The following is a 27364-nucleotide window of genomic DNA, read 5'->3' on the forward strand; positions in this document are numbered from 1 at the left end:
ATGGGGGAATGGACCATCCTGGAGCGCCTCCTGGAGGCCGCCGTCCAGCAGCACTCGACTATGATCGGCAGGTGAGTTCTTGTAAGAGTGAGGCGCATGTGTGTGTGTTCATGATGCCTGCACATGTGTTTGACTTCTTAAAAAAAATTGGCATGTAAGAACAAACTGTTCTCGCTGTGTGTGTGTCCGTCCGTGCGAACATGAACGTGCATGAGAGCGGCCGCCTGATTCATGCAAGAGTATGAATCCTCCTCTGCTTCCAGTCACTGATTCCTGGTCCAAAGTGGCTGATGGCAGAGCGAGAGAGGGGGGCTTTAGCTTCCCTTAATCCCCTCTGAGTGACATGATGGGGAGGGTTAGGCAACCGTTGGGGACGCTGTAAGCCCGTGCAGATCGAGGCTTTGGTTTTTGGACGTCAGTGGATCCAGAGCAGCGTGAGGACATCTCACCTTTAGAAAATCCACGACGTCTGCAGCATTAACGGTTTCCTGCTGTGCTGCTGATGTCTTCACTCCCTGTCTCTCTCTGTCTATCTGTCTGTCTGCGTGCCTCATTTCCCACAATCCCCTCTCCCCCCTCCCTGTCAAGTATGAAGTCATCTTACAACCCTTAAAAAACTAGTCACCAGTGCAAGGTCACTGTAGTTATGATTTATGCATCCTGCTGCACGCTGAGAGGTCTTGTATTTTAGTTTGAATAACTCATCCTCGTCGGGCCGCAGGAGGAGCAATAATTCATGAGCGTTTTAGCCACAGAGGCACATCAGCTCTGGAGACGCTATTAGACATGATTTTACATGGGAGTACAAAAAACATATTTTGGGTCGGAGGTTTTCTTGGGACATCGCTGAGGAACCACGGGATCCGCAAGGGTTCATTAGAGACTCCTACATCTGAATTAGCAGTTTAAATCAATCCCCTGCAGCCACTGACTCACCCGGGCTAGTAGTAGTACTCTTGAATTATTATTGAGTGAATAAATGTCAGGCAGTTTACGAAATAAATGATGTGTAGATATATTCAGTGTTTTGGCAGAGGATGAGTCGTCTTCTGCTGACGAAGCTCTGAGCGTGAATTTCCGTCGTGCCGATGAAATTGAAGTGATTTGCAGTCTCGGTCTGTCGGCTGAACGGTTAGTTGGAGTTGTTTGCTTTCGGTATTATGATGGATGATCAGTCGGTGTTTACGTCTTCTCATTCATGAGACACTGCAAATTGAAGTGTCGCTCATCAACTGGACGAGTCATAACTGGCTGCAGGGGCTCGGGGCCAGAGCGAGAAAGCCAAAGATATAGAAAGAGAAAAGGAAAGAAAGGAGAAGGGGGAGAAGCAGTTTGGTTGCAAAGTGGAGCAGGATCAACAGAGTGAGATGTGAGCGGCAGGAAGCAGCTGAAGGAGAAAGAGTAATAAAGACCGTGAAGACGAGGGCAGCGAGGAGCTGTTACTCACAGACAGGCGAGCAGACACATGGCCTCAGTCTGCAGGGTGTTGGTAGGAAGCCAACAGGACTGTCTCGTCACGAGATGGTGCTGCGTGTCATGACCTAAGCAGGGCAACCAGGACACCTGGCGGCAAAACGCCTCGGATCTCCTTCGTGCGGTTGATATCTGTCGTCCAGACGGTTGGAAACGGGCAAAACTTTTTTAGCTTTTTCTTTTTTTTTTGGTTCTGAATATTAAAAATTTACACGGCGGATGTCGAGCGGCCTGCACAGCTTCACTTGTGTTTAGTCGTGATGAATTTGGTTTCCCTTCATCCAGAGGCAGTATTTTTTTTTTTTTTTTTGTACACAGTTTTAGTTTTTACAGCTTCCTGAACCGAGTGTAATATATTTCTGAGAAAACTGAGGTTTGTGCCAAGTATAAAAGTATAAAAGAAGTTTTTTTGTGCACAGGGAATTCAGAGATCATGGACGTAACAAGATTCAAGAGAATCTCTCCAGCTCGTAGGAGGCTATACTCAGTGGTTTAGTTTAGTTTATTTCAACACTCTCTGGAGGATGTAGTGAGCAACTGAAGGGCACCAAGTGTCTTTACAACAATGGTACATTAACAAACAGTTGATTTAAGCAGCTCAGTTCTTGGTCCAGACACAAAGTATAAGACAAGATTTTCTGCAAACATTCAATTTTATCCCACGAGGATGAATCCTAGCGACTTCAGTGTCCTTCTTTGTAACAAACCCAAGTTTCTTATTTCAAATACCTGCAGGAAAATCAGCTTTTTCTCAAATATTTCACCAGGACTTTGAGTTCAGTCCATTTAATAAAGTATAATTTGTCATTTTTTCCTTGTTTTGATTCACGCTTGTTAAAGCGACTATTACATTGGCATTACAAACTCAACACTTTCCTTCAAGTGTTTGAAATAAAAAAAAAATAAAAAACATTTGGGGCCCCAGAGGAAACTCTATAGAGGACTATATACAGTAGTGATCTCACCAGTAAAATGAAAAAAAAAAACACTTTCCAACACTACTCCGCTGCACAGTAAATTAGGTTTTTATGTTTATTAATTGAATCATTCCAGATAAATGCTGATTGGATCCGTGACCGCAATGCATTATGGGGACTAGCCTATATTATATAGTGACCACACCAATTTTGTAGTGCTGTCCGAAATGTCCTATATAGAGGAGTCATATTATCCCACAATGCAGCGTGAAAAGTAGCGTGCAACCGATGGTCATAGAGAAATAAATATATACCTATATAGCGAGTGATTTCGGACACAGCCCGGGGGTTTTTACAGTGAAACGTTTGCAGACATTCGCGCCATGTGCAACAGCAGCCGGACAGGATTAAAGCAAAGTGGATCAGAACGAAGGAGCCAAATACATTAGATGAATAATCCAGAGCAACAAAGTGTAAAAAAAACAAAAAAACATTGAATTTATTAAATTAAAACCATCAGAATTGTACACTATAACATTATGTGACAGACAGCTGATTTTTTTTCTCCTCTATGAATCGTCTTTTATTTGTCCTTTGACTTTTTTTTTTTTTAGAGAGTGAAGTTTTTCATGATCTTATTTGAGGAAATAAAGTATTTCGGGGTTAGTGCTAATTAGCATTTGTTAGCAAGCTCCTATGATGAACCACAGCTTCGCTACACATCAGCATACTAACATTTCCATTGTGAGCAGCATAACATGATGGAGTTAGCATGCTGTCATTTAGCTCAGAGGGCTCAACGCAGACACAGATAGCTGCTCGCATGGCGGTGAATTAGACTCTTTTGGCCTTGACTCTCAAGTCCAGAGCCGTAAACTAAATTGATTTGCAGATTGATCGCCTGCCTGATAGATCTGTCGGCTCAACATTGGCTGTGTGGAGAGTCTTCCTTCCTATAGGCTACCTCCACCAGGTGGTTTTCCGTGATAAACGCTTCATAAAACCTGCAGTAGTTTGCATGAATCTGTTTGTTAATCGGCTTGTTTCATTCACATTTTACCAACTGTGTCCAATGAGGGGGGCAAAAAAAAAAAAAAAACGTTATTCATCGCCTCTTAATTTTTTGTTAACCAGAGCCGGGCAGTCATTAGTTTCTCAGTGTGTGACAGTCTGTACGTTCCCACAGTAAAGTGCTCGCTCCCTGCATCTGGCTTTTCTACAGCTCAAAACCATCTAATCTGGGCCATCACTGCTGCTGCTGACATGAATTTTTATAAATGCACGCTAATACTCCCTCAATCCTAAAACCTATTGGTCCCCCACCGCCGCCGCCGCTTTGACTCGTCTCATTGGTCGGTGCAGCAGCTAGGTGCCGTCCGTCCTGCTGCTGCAGGGAGGAAGCATTGGACAGGTTTTGTTGTCCCCGTGGCGATGCCAACGCGTGCTCTCATGATGAGCCCGCCGCCGTGACAACAACAGCCTGCAGGCCCGAGTCAGTTTGTCATACATGAGTCACACACACACACACACACACACACACACACATTAGGGGGAAATATAACACTCGTTGTTTATGTAAGATTACAGACGGCGCTAGAGATTCCCTTCTACGGTCAGGGTTTGTGTGTCTGTCTGTGTGTGTGTGTGTGTGCATAGCTGCTCAGACTGTGTGTTAATGTGAACTTTGTTCGACTCTCTCGCTGCTTGGCTTGGTTTCGGTCCTCTCTACGTGTGTGTGTGTGTGTGTGTGTGTTCACCTGCTACCTATGATTTATTCCTGCCATTACGGGCAGTGGGCCAGGTGTAAATTGATTTCCTCAGGTACACACACAGACACACACACACTCTCACACTCTCCTCCTACCCAACCTCTGTCAATACATTGCTCAGACTGTCTCTTGTGCTCCAGCTCCCATAGGCCTCCCATAGGCCCCCATGAGCCGCCATTGGTCCGAGTGCGACTGCTAAAAATGCAAATCCATCCTCCTTCCACCCTGATATTGATCTCCAATAATGGAATAGGAAGTGGAGCCTGATAGATAGAAGACAGGGCACTTAATGAAACGGTCTTTAGACTCGTCCATTTGCAGGACAAATAGGCTCACGGGTTGCAGGGACAGGAATGTTCAGTGAGTGATTAAAGCTGTAAGTAACCTCATTGACTTTTTGCCTGTTAAAATAAACCTTGATAGTAAATTAGGAGAGTAAATATTTATTCTCTCAGTCAGTGTCTCTCTCAATAAGAGAACCAGTGGTTAAACACCTGGAGGACAAGGAGATCTTTGATTTGACAAGCAAGAGTTAAAGATGACGGTTTTATTAGAAGCAAATTACTCACACAATCTCCTGTTTGCATCCGTGTTTTTGTCTTTTCAAGATTTCGATCAGGACGTTCAGGATTCGCTCAGCTTGACGTGTAATTTGACCCCGTTTCTCTCTCTCTTTCCCTCTCTGTTGTAAAGATGTTGGAGATTCATTTGACTAATTTTTTGCTCTCAGAACAGAATCTGTTTCCTCTGTGGCCTCATTAGAGAAGCAACTTTTAAGGTCACAAACAACCCGTATACTGCAGCGTTTACACAAGTATTCCTGCCTCTCGGAAAGAATAATGTTGTGAATGTGTTAGATATATTATTGTGTAGTATTTGAGGCAGCGTGTCTCAGTTTAACCAGACTGCACAACATTTGGTCCGATCATATTTGCACACACAGAACAGTTATTATATGCCAGGATCAGACCTCACAGTTTGTTTTCTCTTTCATGATGGTTTCACCATGTCAGATTAAACATTCACTGTGGCATAAAGTCTTGCCATGTCTTGGTCGGGAGAGTGGCAACACTACAAGTATGACCCCGACCAATCATCGCCCACAAGTTCATAGGTGATTGGGGAGGCGTCACAACCAACTGTCAATCATGGCTATCGTATGCGGTCTTTTGCTCAGACACAAAAAAGAAAAGGAAGAAAAAAGATTGTGGAGCTGTTCCTGGGTCTGGTGAAGAGGAAATGGACTGTCTGTCTTTCACAGAGAATGTGAGGTACATTAACCAATGTGTAAACCTCAAAACTATCAACATACGCTAACGTACCTTTACTGTGTGCAGACAATATGTCAGACACTCTGTCCTCCTATTGGTCAATATCAAGGTTCACGTCGTAGGAGATGTCAAACTAGGTGAAGAAATGCAAAAAATTCAGACATGCCTGCCAGACTTTCCATTGGGGCGTCGTAGAGCGTCATAGAGGCAAAACCACAGTTCTTCAGTTATGTTACACTACACGTCCATTCATCATTCTTGACGCTCGTAATCAAGCCTGATGCTGGAAATGTATTGGCCATGACAAAATCGTGTGAAAATCGGCCTGAGTTTGTGTCGTCTGATCAGTGTTTGTTCTTCAAATGGCCTCACTCACCTCAGACAGCCAAACTCTGAAAACATCCTGGGAAGACATTACTATCCGATCGCAGAGCGCCTGCTCTCCCCGCCACAGAAACCTTTTCTTTGTTGTGATGATTTCTTTACAAAAATAAACGGTCGGAGATATTTTGGACATTACCACTGCACTGCTCGACTGTTTATTTTTGTAAATAAATCATCACAACAAGGAAAAAGTGTTTGTTTCTGTGGCGGGGAGAGCAGGCGCTCTGCGATCGCTTAGTAATGTCTTTCCAGGATGTTTCAGAGTTCGGCTGTCTGAGGTGAGTGACTACATGCAAAAACACAAAGTTTATACTGTTTATACTGTACACTATATGAGTTCAGTGGTGTCTCGTAAGGATTCGAGTCATGTACCATAGATATTTGATTGTTTTTGGAGTGTTTGCTGTGGTTGAAAGAATTGCCCCCATGGGTTAGCGTTGTCGCTATCGCTAGCGCTGACTAGCCATGGTGTAACTCCGGTTTGCCTGCATCAACCTTAGTCGTAATTGTTTGCTCCCCCAAATACTGGGTGACCATCAGGAAAACGATTTAGGAGTCAAAAATGACCGAAATTCCCCTTTAATGGAGTTGTATGTTCAAATTCTGTCCAGTTTTGCGGTTGCATGATGTTTGCATGATGCTTTGATTGGCTTTTTTGGAAAGATAAAGAATGATTATACTCTTCTTAGTCTTCTCAGTTTCTAGCAGCAGAAAACCAGGTTTCAGACGAGGCCCCTGTAAGACTTTGTTAGTTTCAGTAGCGTCCTCCTCACAGAAGGGAAGGTTGTTGAAGATTTTCTTGCAGCTCAGCACGGCGCTGCACGTGTTCACTTCACAGGAGGTGATCAAGAGTCTGTCGAAGCTCCGCACCTCGTTCTCAACGTCGGCCAGCGCGCTTAGCATGACTCCTCCTCAGCGTGGTTTCCCCCATGAGTCAAATGAGTGTTGTCACTCAGGAGCTCAGCTCATCCGTCTAGGAAAGCTTGTGTGTGTGTGTGTGTGTGTGTGTGTGTGTGCCTGCATGTGTGTGTGTTTGTGTGTTTGCCATTCACTCTTTGTGAACAGTCCAACGCACACACAAAGCCCAAAACCAATATTTATTAGCGAGCGCTTTGTTTGTCTACACGTGACTCACTTCGCCTGTGTTTGTTGACAGGTTACAGCTCTGTCGTCACATGACCTTTAGATCATGGTGCTTTTATTTAGCAAATCCCCGTGCCGCGTTCACAACCCCCGTGGAGGTGATAGATGATATTTTTTCTTTTTTCTTTTTTTTTTGCATAGTGTGAGGCTTATCTAGAGAATCTGTGCTACATTGCATGGCAGAGAGAGGAGAGTTAGAAAGCGCTCTATGATGTCGCCTCACTCGCGGCAGATTCCCCAGAGAGAAACTTAAAAAGAGACACTTACTGAAGGCCGAGACCCCCGCTCTTCCTCCGTGGATGTATATTCGCTCCAGCCCACCATGTTTCTGCTTTCACACTCCCTCCATCCATACGTAATGACCCCCGGGATGCTGTCGGCTGTAATGTCAGCACCTCTTTCCGCGGCCGCCATAAGAGGATGGTTATTATAATGGTCTCACATGTTCCATAGGGACGTTATGAATCACCAGTGGGAGGTAGAGTTGGATGTAATCTCTGACTATTTTCTTTTAGAAGGAACATATACAACAGGATACAGGTACTCACAGGTAGGGGTGGGATTATGCAGATTCAAAAACTAATGAATTCATTGGATGACAACTGAGGCAACATCTTGTAAAACCACATGGATTTTAACCTCAGGAGCCTGAAAATTACAGATCTTTTATGTCAATTCCAATATTTTGGGGGCCAGAAGGCAAGACAAACACCCATATATATGTTTAAAGAGCCTCAAAAAAGCTCATGTCGGTGCAGATAGTGGGATTGATCTGCTCCAGCTGTGCGACTAGAGATACAAATGAGCCCAGGAAGGAAGGATGCAGAGAAAAAGGAGCCGATCTGCTGTGTAGCTGCCTGCAGCCCTGCTTTCATGACTGGAGCCGCCGCCGTGTACTGTATAGCTGCGAGGAGAGAGACGAGAGCAATTGCACATAATTATATATATGGCTTCTTCTTTCTGTCTGCACTTCACATCTCTTCTTATTCCCCTCTCCCCCCCCCCCCCTCTCTCTCTCTTCATCCTCCTCACACTCCACATATGCTAAGGTCAGGGTTGACGTGACGTTCGCATGCGATGGAGTAATCCAACTCCGATTGCAAAGTGTGTGTGTGTTTGTGTGTGTGTGCACTAGTAGATAAACCTCAGTGCTCTGCTTCAGTGTGGTATTATCGCCAATCTTGCACTGATTTCAACATCTGCATTGTTGTGCACAGTTTACAGTGGGGTATTATTGTGGTCACTGAGGGGGCGGGGGGACACAATAACATGGATGGTCATAGAAAAGAGAGTGAAAGAGAGAGAGGGAGGGAGGGGGTGCGGGGGGGTGAATGGATTAAAGCGGGCAAAGGGGTCAGGGTTCAGACATATTTCACCTTGCAGGGCCTCGGGGGTGGGGTGGGTGAGGGGGGGGAGGGGGTGGCGGCGGGGTGGGGAGGCTGTCTCTGGCAGGGTGACTCAGCAAGGCTTATAGGTTTAGTGTTAGCACCTCGCTGGAGGACAGAGCAGGTCAGTGTTAGGATGATACTGGGGGGTGAGTTTAACCCGGACGTTACCTTACACACACACAAATACAGGAAGGGATAGTTCAACATTTTGGCAAATTGGCCCATTGCCATAATCCCTATAGTCATAGCAGTAGGTTTGTTTCCTTTAATTGTCGGTGCAAGCTGTTTTTAGAACGGCGGAGCAGAGCCGCGAGCTGCTCAGAGCTACGCTACGGAGGCTAATGGGATTTCTTGGTTTCCCTCATCAAACTCATCAAATACACAATCCAACAACTCCACAACGCTCTGGTGGACAAGTTGTGACCTGCACATTCACCACGCTATGAGATAATAACACAACGTTACGAGACAGAGTTGTTTTAGAGTCAAATTCATGCAAAACTGCTGATGCGTGTTCCCGTTGGGGACAGTTTTTCGGCAAGCAGTCTCTGTATTTGATGAGTTTGATGAGGGAAACCAATAAGTCCCATGAGCCTCCGTAGTGTAGCGCTGAGCAGCTCGCGGCTCTGCTCTGCTGTTCTAAAAACTCCTTGCACCAACAATTAAAGGTAACAAACCTACTGCTAGTAGTAATAGTAGTAATTTATTTGTCCCCGTAGGGAAATTGAGTGACTATAGGGATTATGGCTATGGGCCAATTTGCCAAAATGTTGAACTATCCCTTTAAATTTCACCCACGGAGGTTTATTTTACTCCCCTTGGTGCTGCTCATGTTTGTCCATGCGCAGCTTCTTAGACCGATTAATTATTTTTTCCGGTCGTTAGTTTCATTTCATTCGAGCGTAGTCAGGTGGCACAGTGAAAGACATCTTGCAAACAGCTTCATCTTGTTTATTAATTGTGAATCCATCTCTGGTGGGTTTTTTTGGTTTCCCATGCCTTATAGTCTTTAAGTGGACATGCAGCTTCAAAGCTCCTCCCTGCTGCTGCTGCTGCGTTCAAGGACCTGTTATTCACATCTGACATTCAAGGCCTGAGAAAAAAAAAGAAATCACCTGCCTGGATCTGCAGCTGTGTTGTCAGAAAATCGATCCTCGAACACGCCAACATGCAGAGAGGGTCGCGCTCTCATCTGCATGACCACACGATGATCAGAGTGAGCCGATGAATTATTTATCTCAGGCAGAGTTTTTACATCTTGGCTGACACGAACTGCAAGTCATGTCGGTCGAAAGACAAGTCAGCTCTCATGTGGGCTTCATTACAGAAGTTTGTATTTTAATGAGGCAATGGTTTAAACAAAAAAAAAGAATATATATATATATATATAGATGCCAGTTTTATTAGAAAGTTTCCAGTTCTTTTGAGGCCTGCATGCATGTGAGCTGATGTAACGTCGTGTAATGTAGCTATAAATTTGTAATAGGTTGGTTTTCTCAAGTCTCTTTAACCTGGAGGCGACACTGTGTTTGAGTTTTAATAGATCTTCTTTAATTAACACCAACATGTCGAGGACAGAAACATGCACAACTTTAGTTTTAGAACACTTTTCATAATTTTTACCTCTTGACTTCTCACGACTGCAGAGTTTCTGTTTGACAACATCGGCGTTGTGTTGCAGAAATCGTTCCATGATTGGATCTTTTCAGCGGATAATGGATACTGTTACTGATTTCACTGTTTTAATGCTACAACTTGTTTGCGTCTTTGCTGTTGTAGCTTTTCCCTGCAGCTAAATTACCCGCAGAGTAAACAGTCTGGTTCCTGTTTACAGCTGATTGCACATAGCCAGTGTCTGATTGCTGTCGTCTCAGGTGTAGTCGTCTGGATTGTTTGTCATACGGAGCTAAAACAACTGTTGCTGATGAATAAGTAACATAAAGAGAGTGTTAGTAATACACAGAAGTGTGCTACTACCAATAAAAAACCTACACAAGCTGAATGTAAACACACTGAATGGTTATAAAAGATAAAATGTCAACAATGGGTTGAGTGGTGGAAAAAAATACAAATAGTAAAAGGACTGCCTCTGTTTGCATTAAAATCTTGTGCATTATGATTTTAATGAAGCCCATAGTTGTAATTTTCCCCCCGTCTCGTCTCGTACCTACACAGAATATAATTAAGTCTAAACTTTCATCTTTGCCACAGAGCAGCGCTGCGTCTTTTGAAGTTTTCCTAGTTCACATCGTCGTCACAGTCTGAATCATCGTCGCTCCTCTCCTCCTCTTCTTTATCTCACTCGCTTTCTCACTCTGTGAAGGTGTAACTGACGCTCTTCTGTCATTGATTTACTTTTACTCCTCGGGCCCCGCCCACCTACACACACACACACACACACACACACACACACACACACACACACACACACACACACACACACACACACACACACACACACACACACACACACACACCTCCATCAGTGGCTGCATCGTCACACTTGATGTCTCTAATGAACAAGGTGAGAGACACTTATAGACAGTGTGGTGCTCATCTTCTTTAAGCATGCTGGAGTGTGTGTTTGTGTGTGTGTTCCTCCGAGGCCGCTGCACTTTGTTGATCGACTCCACATGAATAAAAAATCACGAGCGCACACCAGTCAAACACCTTACACATCGCTGACACACACACCATCTCCGCCAGGACCAACATACTGTAAAAAAGAAAAAAAGGAAGACATCTGACTCACTGCCACCGCCAACCACACACACAGACACACACACACACACACACACACACACATAGACACACACACTCTCTCTCCTCCCCTTCACACGTGTGCACACTCACACTCGCACACAACACACACAACCAGATGGTCATCCAAATATACAAACATGTGCGTAAGCGAACTTGCAGCGTGGTTTCTATATTTACTCGTTACTCAGGGGCAGAAACGTACACACACGCACACACACGCATGCACACACACATATTGCCAAAACTGTCACAGTCCCCGACGTTGCAGATGATTATATGAGCAAACAGACAAGAGTGTGGCAATTCATTCACACCTCACAACACACATACACACACACACATTCCCCATTTGCAGATTCTTCAATTAAGCAGTGAAGTGAAGCTGCAAGGAGTGTATTTCACTCTGGGCGATATGCTGCATTCACACCGCTCTCATGGCCAATTATAAAAAAAAATACCGACTTGGTAGACAGAGTTGAGATGTAAAACAGATAATTTTAGCCTTCACAACCTGTAGAACGATGACGACGACAGCAGCAGAAGGACTTGGCCGCTATTTTACTGGAGGAGTCTCCGTCTCCCAACAGGCAGCAGCAGCAGCAGCAGCAGCAGCGGTGCTGTGACCTTTTCGGGGAAAATGAGGCTGTAGTCGCGTCAAATCAGATGGTGAAGAGTAAGAGATGCAGTGTGTTGGATAAAGATGCTGTCAGAGAGGAAATGAATACTACGTCGGGAGCTCAGGGGTTTTTTAGGGCCTTTGTATGATGTCTGGATTCCAACTAGGAAAGTGTTTCATCCTGCAGGTACCAAGAGCGTCTTTCTTTAAAGAGGAACTATGCAAGATTTTTTACCTTTTATTAAACAGCTTTGTAGTAACTATGATGGTTAAATGACTTGTTATGACTTCAACACAAACTGCTTTACGGCTCTACGACACAAACACACCCTGAAGAAGGGGAACTATGCAAGTTTCTTCCTCTGTTTTGCTAACCCTTCTCCTGGCCATGTGCATTTCTTTACAATGACACTGGCGATAAATTAATCGATAGAGCGGTAATGTGGAGCTGGTGGTTAAAACAACCAAGCCAGGAATCAATTTTTGCATCTCAAATGCACCTCATGTGTAAGAGCAGAGGAACTGTTCAGAGATGTTCAGTAAAATGTGAAATATTGTGTAAAATATATGTTTTGAATCTGATTATTTGGACATTTACGTACTTGAACGGTGCATCAGCAGCCCTGTCAGGACACAGGAGTGGAAACTGTAAATGTTTCTGTATGTGAAGTTATCACTATACTAATTTATATTTGTCTCAATATTCACATGCATTAGGGGTGGGAATCTTTGACTATCTCACGATTCGATTCGATTCTGATTTTTGGGGCTACGATTCGATTCAAAATCGATTTTCGGTTCAAAACGATTTGATTCATAATGCTTTCTGCTTCAGTCTATCGGTGTGCAAAGGATCCTCATGATCTACTCCAGTCTGCTTTGCAAGACAGAATGACTAAAGTGTCTTTTTCACATTTATTGAGTTTTAAACATTTATCCATGCTTAGATGGAAACTGATGCATAAAAGCAACATCACATATTATTTAAGTAACAAAATTAAATGTGCATCTTTATCTTTTTTTAAAAAGTAGTGCAGTTAAACATGCTGCCTTTTGAATTTGGGACATTTTATATCAATTCTGAATCGTATTAAAATGAGAATTGCGATTCTTATGTGAATCGATTTTTTGGCACACTCCTCCTAACATTCATGTGGAACAAAAAATAGAAGATAAAACTGAAGATGACATGTGACGTTCAGCTAGTTCACCTGTAAATAAAACAAAACAAAGATAGCATGTAAATTCAATTCCACCAAATCTTTCTGATCCTCACTGTGAGACGTGTGTTCATGCAAACCCCCCCAGCCAGCAGCGGCGGTGGCGGCAGATGTCTTAGGTATAAGAGCATTTTTCATCGATGCAGGGCGGGAGTTGGGGATGTTCCCTGTGCGGCGGCCATGTGCGGTGTGATTGTGTGTCATGGAGGCTCCCTGCATGTGCCAGAGCTGCTGATTTGGGTTGGGGCTTGGCACGAGAGGGTGGGACGTTGGCCGCGCTGGGATGCAGCAGCCCTAACTCGGGATTGTCCAAAACCCACCGATTTAATCCGGATTACGGCCATCATTTCTGTCTCTCCCTCTCTCTCTCTCTCTGTATTTCCCTCTGTTGACCCCCTCCCTCCCTCTCTACCTCCCCTCTCTCTCCCTCCCTTCCTCCTTTCCCGCCCACGCATTCGCTCCCTTCCTCACTCCTGCTGCTCTTTCTCCTGCTCACGCCTCATCCCTCCATCCCCCCACGCCCAAAAATACAACAAAACACACACACAAAATATTTTATTAAAAAAAAACCCAATGGCATCCCACTGGTTGGTCTGTTGCCATGGTGACCACTCCTCCTCTGTGTGTGTGTGTGTGTGTGTGTGTGTGTGTGTGACTTCTGTTTCTTTCCCGCCATTGATCCGTTGTGAACGAGTAGATTTTTTTTTTTTTTAGAAATGTCTATTTTTAATGTCTGGGCTCCTGCTTAACCCTTACACGACCGATTAATCTGTTGCCAAGGTAACTGCCTCAGTGATTATCGACATGGAGACCCCTTTGCCTCGTGTTGTATCCCTTCGTATAAGCCAGCGGGATGAAAAAAAACCTGTATTGCCGCCCCTCGTCTTTAAATCAACCTGCTCATACGAATCAAACACATGCACCTTTACACACACATTTATTTATTGATACGTTATCAATTCATTGATCGTGACGGGTTTTATGACGCGTCTGGGCTACGAGCCAGAGTCGGTTCACTTTCATCACTGCACCACTTTAAATACCTTTTGTCTGCTAATCTGTGTGTGTGTGTGTGTGTGTGTGTGTGTGTGTGAGAGGAAGAGATGGATGGAGAGACAGAGAGATGGATGGATAAGTGAACAGTATTAGAATAGACTATTATTAGATTTCCATTTTAGCAGCTTACAGATGCAGGATTACACAGCGACTACAGTATATCGTAATAAATAGAGGAGCACTCTTCGCTGAGTGCATGAAGAACATTGAGGACATCGTGTGCACACGCACTATTGGCAATATCACATTTCTAGGGGGAAAAAAGTAGAAGAAAATACAAAAGAAAGTAATTTCCCTTTCTCGGTTCCAGCATAAACTTAATTTTAATTTCACCCATTTTAGGCTTTGAATGATTATTTCAGTGAAACCATCTGTGAAATGTGCTTTTTTAATGAAAAACAACCACAACTAGGCATTATAAGGGGCTGGTTGGTTTCATTAGTACCAACGCACTCATTTTTTTAAATTATTAACTTGTTTTATTTTAATGAAAAATCTGAAAAATAAGCACTAATTATATGTGTTAGATAAATATAATGTTGTACAATATGCAGTGTAACTACACATACAGTGCGTGCAGTATGTAGGCCGTGCATATCATTAATGCGTGATCCTGGTTTTTATTTCATTATTTTACTTTGAGATTTTTTTTCCGTCTGAATATTATTCTTCATCTGAATGAACTCGGCTGTTACATAATGTCTCCGATTTACCTGAACTGAACCAAACTGAACCTGACGCCACCTGACTGGAGATCAAAGGCTGCAGACGAGACAGTGATGATGATGACGATGACGACGATGATGATGATGACGATGATGATGGTGATGATGATGCCATTACTGCTGGGTGGTATGACAGAAATTCATCTTCATCTTCTGCAGAGAGGATGGAACTAACACCCGGCAACGTCAGACACAATCGGCTTTGTGACGCCCTGCAACAGCTGGGAGAGAGAGAGAGTGTGTGTGTGTATGACTGATTAAAATGTGTGTGTGTATGTATGTGTGTGTGTGCACATGTGTATGTAGAGGTATAACTTTATCGTGCGTGAGCTGAGAGAAACCACTCACAGAGCGACATAAACACACTGTATATTGTATATTTGTCATGTTGGTCTCAGCATTTCAGTGTGCGTCTGTATGTGTGTGTGTGTGTGTAGGTAGATGCAGGATAAAGGTCGATCAGCGGGGGAGAGTGCAGCCCCCTCACTCCTTCTGTCACTGGCCTCAGGCACCGGAACGTCCCTTCTGGTAGTGTGTGTGTGTGTGTCTGTGTGTGTGTGTGTGTTAGTGCGAATGTGTGTTTGTGTGTGTGGCGTGAGCTAGAGAGAGTGTGTGCAGCCTGGTGCCAGGTGACCCACTGTGAACTACTAGCTATTGATAAACCTTGGCAAAGGAACACAGAGAGCGAGAGAGAGCGTGAGCGTGTGTGTGTTTACGAGAAGTGTGTGCGTGTGTTTGTGTGTGTGTGTATATTCGATGTGGCAGGATTAGATTTGTCAGAGAAGCTGGTGCGTTGTTGTATTTGGGTTACCAACTGGCGTTGTTAAGACAGGAAGTCAAAATATTAAGAGGTAGCAGAAAAAAAAGAAAGTGAGGAGGCGGAGCCAAGGTTGGAGTAAAAACAAAGAGACGGATGCAGCGAGAGGGATTTTCCTAAACCACCGAGAGGCAGCGATGATGACAAAACAAAACCTACTCCAGATTTTGCTGCACGCTATCAAGTCTTTGGTTGTTTTTTTTTAATTTCTAGCAGGATGCAACTGTTTGTCTAACTGTTTGTTGGCGGCGCCACAGGGAAACTATCGGTGTGACGTGAGCGAGCGTCTCTGCTGCAACAAGATGTCGCAGTTTCCTGGCATAAGGCCCATAGTACGGTGGCCCAGAAGGCTCAACTCACCGCAGCTTAAAAAAAAAGAAGCAAAGACACAAACATGCTTTTATTTCACAACATATCCGATGATAAAAAAAAACCCAAAACACAACAGGAGTTTTTCCGGGAACATAAAAAAGTGGTGGACCTGGCTAAAGACTAATGCTAAGCTAACAGGAGTAGATATCAGCAACAATAAACTGAATTACAGAAGCCCTAAAGGGTCATACATACATTTTATTTCCTCCGTTTTCCTGTGATAACGAGATAATTAATTTGAGAGATAATTAATAAAACGTGATAGGCCTGAGATTTCCATCACACGTGACGTATCCCGCAGACTGACGTCTCCTTGAACACCAATGTAGGTAATGTTAAGCCTATAGTTCTCTCACTAGCGCGCCATCAAGTGAGCTGACAAACAGCTGTTGTAACATGAATTCATTCCCTGCACAAAACACAAAACAAAACACAAACAAACAGAGAACTAGGCCTATAGTTAGGCGTAACGTTGTATTTATGACCCTGTAGAGCTTTTGTACTGAATCGTGTGATATTGATGTTTTAATATACAAAAACAAACTCATCAGCCGTGTCTGTCACTTTTCTACCAGGAAACATTTCTGTTGTTGTGATTTTAAATAGAATTTATTTGTTTTTTGCACATGTTTTCTTAAGCTGCAGAGCTCTAGGCCACCGTACATTGAACATTAAGTGAGCAAGTTTTGCATTTTATCACAGCTTTAGCATGCTATGATATTAGATACTTTTGCTTGCAGCTGAAAAAAAAGTCAGCTAAATATTACGAGCTACTTTGAATAATGTTTCTTTTGTCTTTTTGAAAGTGGCGGCACTTGTCCTGCTCATTTGCATGACTTTAATCTTTCTTATACTCGGCTCATCGTGCTCATATGGGCGATGCTTTTCTGCTTGACCAGAAAGGTTTCTGACCTCTTTAATTTGAAGTGAAGCTGCAGTTTAGTTTAATCGTCGGGCAATAGGAGGAGATATAAGAGGGTGATTGGTGAATAAGTTAGAGAAGAAGCAGCAGCAGTAGAAGATGTAGTAATAAGGATGGAGGTGTAGTAAAAGGGGGGAGGGGCGCAGTGCAGAGTAAAGTAAAGCAGTATTGAGTCGGTTTGGTGGTATTGATGGAGGCTAAAGGTGAGGATCTGAAACGGATTAGCAGGTCAGCCATAACACCGGCTTGTTTACACCATGGTCCAGAGCAGCTGACAAAAAGGAGAGCTACAAGAAAACAGTTTTTACCTGTCGTTCATTGTCAAATTAGACAAATAAAGATAAAGAGTTTTTATCTGTATTTTATTGTTTTCCTCCTTCTTTCTGCTCATTTTGCTTTAAAACAACATCGGAGCGAGTTTCTTTTCCCCAAAATGAGGCCGATCTGTCCTGATTTTCTCACTAAATTATCCTCTGAGTAACTTCTTCTACACAGCTGCATAATTTAGTTTGCCTTGTGGGTACAATTTGCTGTTTTCAGCGAACTTCTTTTTTTAATTATTTCTTTTTATCCAGGTTTTTTTTTCTCTTCTTTTTAAATTTTTTTCTTTTCATAAAGTAAATCAGCTTCAAGCACCTATAAAGCCACACTCACTCGCTTGCTTCCTCCTCTGTTCTGTCGTTGACTTAGCTGCTAATCGGCACACTTCTCTCTCTCTCTCACTTCGTTTTCTGCCCCTCGCCTGTTGCCGTGGTAACTAGCAGGGGGAACTGGAGTGGTGGAGGGTATAAGCGAGGGAGGAGAGATGAGAGAAAAAGAGGAGGAGGAGGAGGAGGAAGAGGGGGGTTGTGTTGGGTTTCTGGGTGAACGAACCAAGGCTGTTCATCCTCCATCCTCCTCCTTTTCCCCCTCTCCTCTTCTTCCTCTTTCTTTTTATCACCACTACTACTATCTCTCCGAAACCTGCACTCCTTATCGATCCCTTGTCCAATTATTCTCTGTCCTCTTCCTTCCTTCCTTCCTTCCTTCCTTCCTTCCTTCCTTCCTTCCTTCCTTCCTTCCTTCCTTCCTTCCTTCCTTCCTTCCTTCCTCTTCCTTTGCTTTTCCCTCATTTAATTCCTTCTTCATCTTCCATAACTCCAGATTTTTGTTTTTGTTTTGGCCTTTCTATCCCATCTCCACATCAAACGTTGCCCCCCTTTTACTCAGACACATCCTTATGATTATAACCCAGGTGTTCCTACCTACAGTAACTCTAACCCCTCTATAACTTCATAACTCCTCCTCTTGCATCTATTTCTGTTCACGTGAACGTCATGAAATCGGCGTTCAAGGTTTCATTAAAAAGAGATTGACATTTAACAACAGGGGAGATGTTCAGTAATATCAGCGGAGCCTCCCTGTGCATGGCATTTCAATTTCTCTAGAAGTTGAATAATGCAGATCACCGGGCCAGCAACAGCTCTACATATATATACAGTATATATATATATATATATATATATATATATATATATATATATATATATATACTGTATGTGTGTGTGGTTGTGAACATGTACATGAATGGAGTTGGATCTTAAGCAATAGATGCACAATGTTTGATTATTTTCTTCCCGTTTTTTTGCACGTAATTGTCACGTCTGTAATGAGTGCATGACAAACACACATCCCTTACTGCGAGATAACCACATCTAGATAATGAGGAAGAGCACAGGAGGAAGATGAAGGGTCGAGGTAAGGGGGAGACTCACAAAAAGAAGAAAAAGAGGCGTTCTTTTGGAAACGTTTTGGCGTAATGTTTTTTGCATAATCGCCCACCAACTGTGTGGTGGCGCAGGCGACATGTTAGTGAAAGGCAACAACAAACAAACAGGGTCTGGTGGGAACAGAAGGTGTGATTGTGTCGAGATATGTGCTAATACGTCGTCTGCCATGTGAAGCAAATCTATTGTTTGGTCCATGAAGCCATTTGAGAAGCTGCCATCAGGGAATGCAGAAATGAAATCTGCCAAAACAAAAAGCGCAACATTTTTTTTTCTTTTTTATCAATGGTTAGATTTATATTTTTTTTTGGATAGTGAAACAATTAACTAATCACTTCCGCTGTTACACAAATGTGGTGCAGATGGTGTGGCAGAATGTGGTCAATGGGAGAGGAAAGCCGTTCGCAGAGGAACAAGGATCTTCATAGAAAACTACAGACACAATCTGGAGATTATTCCTGACAAGGGGGAGTGGGAGAGTGGGTAGGGGTGGGAGTAGGGTGGGAATAGTAGGGGATCCAGGGGGGGGGGGGGGGTTTGCAGAGAGAGAGCAAGATAGAAGAAGAGGAAGAGTCAGGGAGAGAAACATAAAAGAAAGATGCTCTGGAGAGGAGGAGAGGAGAGGAAAAACAGGTGGGGGATGTAGTGGATGTGTGGGGTACGATAATCTAAAGCTATTTGATGGCATTAACAAAAAAAAAAAATCTAATGCAAGAATCCTCCCTTGGCCCGGCCACAGATTACAGCAGAGGGTTGCGTGTGGAAGCTATTATATAATTCATTCTCTATGATGAGATTTTCCTTCATTGCTGGTTTTCCTTACCAACACCAACACTACCACTACTACCTCCTCCCATCCTCCATCCTCCCATCCTCCATCTCTCTCACTCTGGCAGGTTTCTCTTTTAATTTAAGGCGAGGATGTCCGAGCCTCATGGGTTGTTGAGTGTTTCATTTATTTATTTATTTATTTATTTTGGTGACTTTATAATCTTTTTATCCCTGTCTGGAACTAATTCATCTTAAACAGCAATTTGACATCTTCTTCTCTCAGCGCTCACTCAGTTTTTTAAAGAGTCTCCACTGGCAGTTTTTTTTTCTTTTTTTGTAGCATGTGTGTGTGCGTGCATGGGTGTTTGAAGTGTGTGTTTGCGTGCACACGTGCGGACATGTAGCGCACTACTCCCTCACTCCGGTATTGTGAATTCTCTGCTCACTAAGCTCCTTAATGGAGTCACTACAAGGGCAAAACCATTTTCAATTTTTTTTTTTTTATTTAATTTTTGCATTTATCGTTGCCCACCCTTCTCTCTCTCTCTCTCTGCTTCCCCCTCCTTTCATCTCCTCTCCTCTTCTCCCCTCCCCCCCAACTCCTCGTTTCTACACGCCAGCTGATCACAGGTGGGCGGATTCGGCAATAAGTCTTTTTTTTTTTTTCATATTTCATTTTGGAGGTCATGGCCAGTGACCTGCTGTTTTGATGAGAGGTACATGTGAACCGCACGCCGTCAGACTCGGGAAAGGATTAACGCTGCCCTTCGACTCCACATCTGCGCCGCACAAGACTGGCAAAGCCACCGTGCGATTGGTAGATTACCCTTCACACAGCCAAATGCCATCTAATGATTATCTGGCAACGTCTGAGGTGCGGGAGAAGGGGGCCTCTTCCTCCCTCCCTCCCCCCTTTGGATCCGCCGTCTGGTCGCAACAGAGTCCAGACTTACGGAGTTCGATGTAATAAATCTTTACAGCTTGTGCACAAATATGACTCTTTCTATGAAATACTGGTGGAGGTGGATTCAAGTGACAGCTCCTATCTTCTCTCAATGATGTTATCTAATAAATCCAGACTTATCCTGAGGGAGAGTTGTACCTGGAATATAAAAAAAGGGGGGGAGAAATGAGGTTAAGGTGGGATTTGAAATGAAACTGTGTCCGCTGAGGGAGGCTGCTGTCAGGCAGAGAGATGTCCCAGTATAACTGTTTTATCACGCTTAGAAAGTGACGTTTGATGTTTCTAGATCGCTGCAGAATCTCACCAGCAAACTCTTTTATGCCGATGACTATCAATATCCAGCGATTTATCTTCTGAGATAATAAAAATACATCATCACGCCCGAAATAAACCAGCGCTGGCCTATTTTTAATAAGACGAATGCGTGACTGTGTGCCTCCCTCTCTGCCTCTGCGTGGCTAATGTTGACAGTACTTATAATAAAACTGTAGTCAGACAGTATTGCTGTGGATACTATATTAGCCCACATGATTAAGATTTATTTGTCATTGTGCAGTTTACAATGAAATATTACACAAATAGTGCAGCATAGTGCGCAAATACAACAGCGCTGTATCGTCCACAAAGCAAAACACTGTCCATGAAGAAATGACGGTCGCGTGTCTAACTGCGTAATGTGACATGGAAATTATGCGGCCCTCGGTGCAGGTGACATATCGTCTTGAAAATACGTTTTTGCTACTGTTGCTATACCGCTACGTAGCTAAGATGACGACTGTTGAGTGAATCTACTTTTCGCTGGAAGGGACCACGTGAGGATTACACTGATGTTCTGCAGCCTGGCAGAGGGACGGAGACTCGGGGTGGGGGGTCTGTCTTGTTTCTGCCCAAGCTGATGTTAACTAGACTGAACCTGGGATAAGAGGAAGACACTGAGTTGACATGGAAGAGGAGAAGAAGGACGGTGTAGAGCGACTATCGAGTATAGGCTATAGTTGCCAAGAGGATATGAGTAGGGGAAAAACTTTGTCTGCCAGGCTGGTCAATAAAACATCGCTCCAAAAGAAAGCTGTTGCTGTTTATTTATTGCAGCTAAAAACAAAAGAAGTGAAATGTTTCCCACAGTCCGAAAAACGAGTCAATGCATTTTGAGTGTTGGTTCACGGTATCAAGCGGTCAGCAAAGTCCTCTCAGTTTAATCATCCGCACAACGCCAGGTGAAGAACAGCTGATATTACTACTTCTTGCTGATGTACCACTACCACCTGTATGTGACCATTACATATAGCATGCAACAAACTAAACACTACAAATAATACTAGTTGGCGCCTACAGAGGGTCTGTGAAGGACGGAAAACGGAGGGAGGGAGGGTGGGTTGACGAATCAGAGTGGTTGGGCGTGGCCCTGCTCCCAAAACTCCCAACATACTTGTCATTTTTAAGATTTTAAGCAAGTGCTACACACATATATTCAGAGTCAGCAGCACAGCCTCAGTAAACTATCAGTAAATGCAGCAGTAAAGGAGGTTTATATTGCATAAATCCCCCCAAAAACAGACCTTGATTTTTTCCTCATTTTTATGTGTAGAAGCAGTAAAGATGTCTTTTTCACCTAGGAATGACTTTTTATCTGGTTTGTTTGTTCTCGGAGCGATGTGAACTTTCTATCTGTATCTTTGCTCATGAATCTGTTTTTAGGAAATGTCATCCTGACAAAAAAAAATCTCAAACACGGCACCATGTTTGACTCGTATAGCTTAAAGTCTGAGAAGCACTTAGATTGTATCTGTGGAGCTTTATCTCTTTTAAAATTCAGATGAGTGTGTGTGTTATGCATATTGACCTTTTCTCAGGAATGAATCGCTCCTCCTGCACTTCACTCTGTAGCTACTTCCCGCCGGCGCTGCCTGCAGAGCCATTTTTATATGTCACCGTCTATTGACTTGTATGCACACAAACCCCCATAAATCCATGATAAATGTAATGAGGTCAGGTTTCGCTGGGGCGACTGTAATGGCGTGTACTCTCGGTTCACATGAAGTAATGACGGAGATTTATCATATCGTTATTTATGAGATTATCATTAGTACAAATGGTGGTGATTAGCAAGTGTTGATCTTAAGCAGGGACTCGGGGTCTGAACGCCTTCATATCTGCGCCACTAAACAACGAGGCAGCGATCAATCAACAGATTAACAACAGCGATCCTCGGGGCCGGCTCGGTCTGCACTCTGCAGCCTGAGTTCAGTCCCAGCGAGTAGGCTACAGCATGAGAACGTCAACAGAGACTCGCAGGGACTGTAAGAAAGCAAACAAAGCTTGCTTGTCTGAAGTGCTTTGCCTGCTCTCAGACCTGAAAAATAAATGAGGGATGAATAAAGTAAGAAAAGAACAAAGAGAGAGAGAGATGTCTGCAAGAGAGGAACAGAAACCTGAGGTCCATCTGCCATGTGTGCGTGTTTTTGTGCATATGTGTGTGTGTGTGTGTGTCCTAACAAACAACACGAAGCACACGACTAACACTAAGTGTCCCGATATGCCGAGTCAGTCCATGTAAGACCATGCTTGGATGGACGGACCCACATAACATGCACATCACACATCACACACACACACACACGCTTGCAGAGTGCATTGAAGTGAACCCAAATAACACTGCAGCACCTGATCGTACCTGTTGCTGCAAGTGTGCGTGCATGTGCGTGTGTGTATGTAAGTAAGTGAAGGCCGACGTAGCTGCTGCATGTGGGTGTTTGGATGATGCTGATGTGTGCAGCTCCAACTTAAGTGAGTCTAAACTGAGGTTGCCATGCTAACTTAGGCTAATGATGCAGAAGGCGGTTAAAATTAGACGAGCAGCCGTAGCTCTACCTGTAAACACCCCCGTCACACACACACATATATATATTTGTTTCTATGTTTGTATATTATAGAAACAACTGCATCTTGAATCACAGATAGCAGGCTGTGAGTTACGAGCTCTGACAACATTTATTTTATTTATTTTTGCACAAAGTTAAAAGAATACAACATAAAACATGATGGGTAACAATAGGACAGTGCAGGGAGAGGCAAAAAGCCACAATGGTCTTATTTTTAAGCCTCCACCTTATATTACAGTTTAATGTAAAAAAAAAAAAAAAAAAAAAAACACACAAAATAACATGAAAAAATTGTGTGTGTGGATGTGTGTACATGTGTCCATTAGTAACTCATGAGCAATAATAACAATAATAGTGACAATAATAATCAGTATTAAAATACCAACATAGACAATGCATTACAAAACAGCAGTTAAATGATCTTTTAAACATTTTTTAAAACATTTCACAGAAGAAAATGTTTTAGCTAAATGGGAGAAACTGTTCCATAACTTAGTACCTCTAAATCTAATTGTGAATGACCTTTATAGCTGTGTCCTTCTCTGTGAGTTGTGCAGTCAGTCAGTGTGGTCAGCTAGCTGTTCTTCTTCCCTGGTTCTTATCAGGAGGATCAGTGACTTGGCAGCGCTCCATCATTAGTCGTTTTTTTTTCTTCTTCTCTTCCTCTTTTTTCCGCCTCTGCTGCGACGTCTCCCTCACATCTCTCTCTCTCTCTGATTAAGGTTCAAATCTCCTTCCTGAAACTCCCCGCTGCGATTTCAATTTCTAATCCCTCCTCTTGACCTTGATGCTTATTTTTCTTTTCACTCCCACTTTGTCTCCTTTATCACATCTCTCTTGAATTCGCTTGCTCCCTAAATCTCTTACGCTTTTATGTGACAAATGTTTTTTTTTTACTCACTCGTTATAGTCGTTCCAACTGTCCAGCTGCCTCCCACACTGTCATATATTAAAGATTTGGTGTTTTTCTCGTGGAGGATAATGTATCAGGATCGTGTTTTGCTGCCAACAGACAGACGTATTGTTCTTGGGATTGTACTGTTAATCATTAAAGTCCATTAAGAGCATCATTAAACTCCATTAAGAGCTAGTATCAAGGAAAGGGGGAAAAGCCCTGTGTGCCTGCTAACTTGCCATTACAATTGTAAACTAACAAGCTCATCAGCTTGATCGCTAATAGGAAAATGAGATAAATCAAAAGATGTGGCCTTGTTTGTTTGTTTGTTTCTTGACTGTCCTCCCTGACAGCGGAGGTTAAATCAAACTGAATGTAGAGCTAAAATAAATACGCAACAATAGCTTCTGTTATTTTTGATTCAAAGTCAAGCCCCACAAACACACACACACACACACACACACACACACACACACACACACACACACACACACACACACACACACACACACACACACACACACACACATGGCGTTCATTGCTTCAAGGCCAGATCCAAGAGATTATGAATTGCATGAATTTTTATCACAAACATTTGCTGCTCTAAATTATTCTGTGTCCAGGCCTTGAAAACTAATGTGCAGACTAGTGCATGGAGTACTTTTTTGCACACTTAGCATTTTGAGCACTATATTGCATACATTGCTTTTTGTCCGTCTGTCCGTCCTCTTCCTTGTTTCAGAGCTGATTATACAAAACTCTAGATTAAAAATCTTTATTCTACCGGCTACATTTACATTAAGCCTCTCTTATCTGTCCTCCGTTTTTCCTTTCCTTTCTCGCTCCGTCCTCAGCACATTCGCAGAAACCTGGAAGGACATCAGATTACTGAACGTCTCTGACTGTATTAACCCCCCTCCTCTCCGTTTATCTCTCTCTCTCTCTTCTCCTTCAGGATCCTGCTGACGGTCGTGGTAATTTTCCGTATCCTGATCGTGGCCATCGTGGGAGAGACCGTGTACGAGGACGAGCAGACCATGTTCATCTGTAACACCCTGCAGCCCGGTTGCAACCAGGCCTGCTACGACAAAGCCTTCCCCATCTCCCACATCCGCTACTGGGTCTTCCAGATCATCCTGGTGTGCACGCCCAGCCTGTGCTTCATCACCTACTCTGTGCACCAGTCGGCCAAGCAGAAGGACCGGCGCTACTCCTTCCTCTACCCCATAATGGAGCGGGACTACGGGGGAACGGGCGGGGCGAGAAAGCTCCGCAACATCAACGGGATTCTGGTTCAGCACGGCGGCGACGGCGGCGGAGGGAAGGAGGAGCCGGACTGCCTGGAGGTGAAGGAGATTCCCAACGCCCCGCGAGGCCTGACCCACGGGAAGAGCTCCAAGGTGCGCCGGCAGGAAGGGATCTCGCGCTTCTACATCATCCAGGTGGTGTTCAGGAACGCGCTGGAGATCGGCTTCCTGGCGGGCCAGTACTTCCTCTACGGCTTCAGCGTGCCGGGGATCTTCGAGTGCGACCGCTACCCGTGTCTGAAGGAGGTGGAGTGCTACGTGTCGAGGCCCACGGAAAAGACGGTCTTCCTGGTGTTCATGTTCGCGGTGAGCGGCATCTGCGTGGTGCTCAACCTGGCCGAGCTCAACCACCTCGGCTGGCGCAAGATCAAGGCGGCCATCCGGGGCGTGCAGGCCCGCAGGAAGTCCATCTGCGAGATCCGGAAGAAGGACATGGCCCATTTGTCCCAGCCGCCCAATCTGGGACGCACACAGTCCAGCGAATCAGCCTACGTCTGACCGCGAAGAAAGAAGACGAAGAGGAAGAACGAGAAGAAGGAGACGAGGAGGAGGAGCGGGATGAATGTGCACGAGAGAGAATGAATTAATTATGATTTTAATTTAAAGGAGACGGTGCGGACGGAGGTCAATGGAGACGACCTCTCCTCTGTGATGAAGGAATGAAACAGAATGTACAAAAAAATAAAAAAAACTCTCCAGCTCTGCGACTTTGTAAGTCAGGAGAGAGCAGTGGAAGAAGAAGAAAAGAACATTTCAAAGATAAGAAGAGAGAGAGACCAAGTTTCTCCTCTGCAAACAAACAAGGCTTTTTCGGTCTCACAGGGAGATGATCCAACTGCCATTTTATACTTTTTGTCTTTTTTAATTAATTACCTTCTCTGCCCCCTTCGTTTCTTTCACTGGGAGGATTTGAATCCTCATGGGGGCTCGCGGAGAAGGGCCGGACTGGAAGATGATGATGATGAGAGGAGAGATGATGAGAGGCTGTTTTGTGTTTCTTTTGGGGATATCGAAGGACGACGACGGCAGCAGAAGCAGCAGCAGAAACGGCGCTTGATGCGTCCCATGGTGATTCTCTTCTGGACTGTGTCGGCCTCAATGAAAACGAAAAAGAAGAAAAAGGGAGAGGACAGAGCAGAAGGGGATGGGGACGGACGGAGCGGGGAAGACGAGCGGCAACGTCATTAAAAGGGAAACGGAAGAACTGTCAAAGCCGTGACAGAGTCTAGAGAACAAAAAGTTTGTGAGCGAGGAGGAGACAGAGGGAGAGGCAGCACACGGTGGGAAAACATACGAAACAGCTGAGGAGGGAGAGAGAGAGGGAGGGAGGGAAGAGAGGAAACGTTGTCTTTCTTTCGCTTCCTCTCCTCTCCTCCTCTCCTCTCGAGATAGGAAGAGTTGGGAAGCCGAGGCCGACGTCGCTGCCTCTGATCAGTGTCAGCCTCACCTCTGCTGGAACGTCGTCACAAGCCAAAACCAAGAGAAGACGGACGATGTTGATGTTTTGTCTCTTGGCAGAAGTTGATTTTAACACAAACACAAAAGCGAGAACCATAAACACTTTTTTTTCTCTCTCTCTCTGTCTCTTTCCTCTCCCCCCTTTTCTCTCTCACTCTTTCACTCCACGCTCCACGGTTGGCAGCTACAGTATATTATACTATATAGACCTCTGGGGCTTGGGGTGACGCCGGTATAACGACCCTCGCTGCAGTCTTTGCTACGTAAAACTTTTGGAGAGGAACGAACAAAATGAACAAACGTCAGAGTCTCCTAAAGCACAAACCAAACTCCTCTCCTCTCCTCTCCTCTCCGTCGAGCTGAGAGAGAGAGAGGATGGAGGGATGGAAATGAAGAAAGGAGGAGAAGAACGGGAGCTTGTGGAGAGGGAGAGGAAAGAGGGGAAGGGGAGGAGGAGGAGGAGGAGGAGGAGACCGATCACTTTA

General features: G+C 44.1%; 2 protein-coding genes across 2 annotated transcripts in view; both read left to right on the forward strand.

The window, feature by feature from the left end:
- On the forward strand, positions 1–25919 carry gjd1b (gap junction protein delta 1b; the record flags this gene model as incomplete). The annotated part of the gene is made up of 2 exons (XM_083985528.1): positions 1–71; positions 25070–25919. The coding sequence occupies 2 exons, from the start codon at positions 1–3 to the stop codon at positions 25917–25919; spliced, it is 921 nt and encodes a 306-aa protein (XP_083841654.1).
- dmac2 (distal membrane arm assembly component 2) overlaps positions 1–27364 on the forward strand; it is a 64914-nt gene that overhangs the window by 660 nt on the left and 36890 nt on the right. The window lies entirely within an intron of this gene.

Source organism: Trachurus trachurus (genome assembly GCF_905171665.1).
Source record: "Trachurus trachurus genome assembly, chromosome: 13".
Taxonomy (NCBI): domain Eukaryota; kingdom Metazoa; phylum Chordata; class Actinopteri; order Carangiformes; family Carangidae; genus Trachurus; species Trachurus trachurus.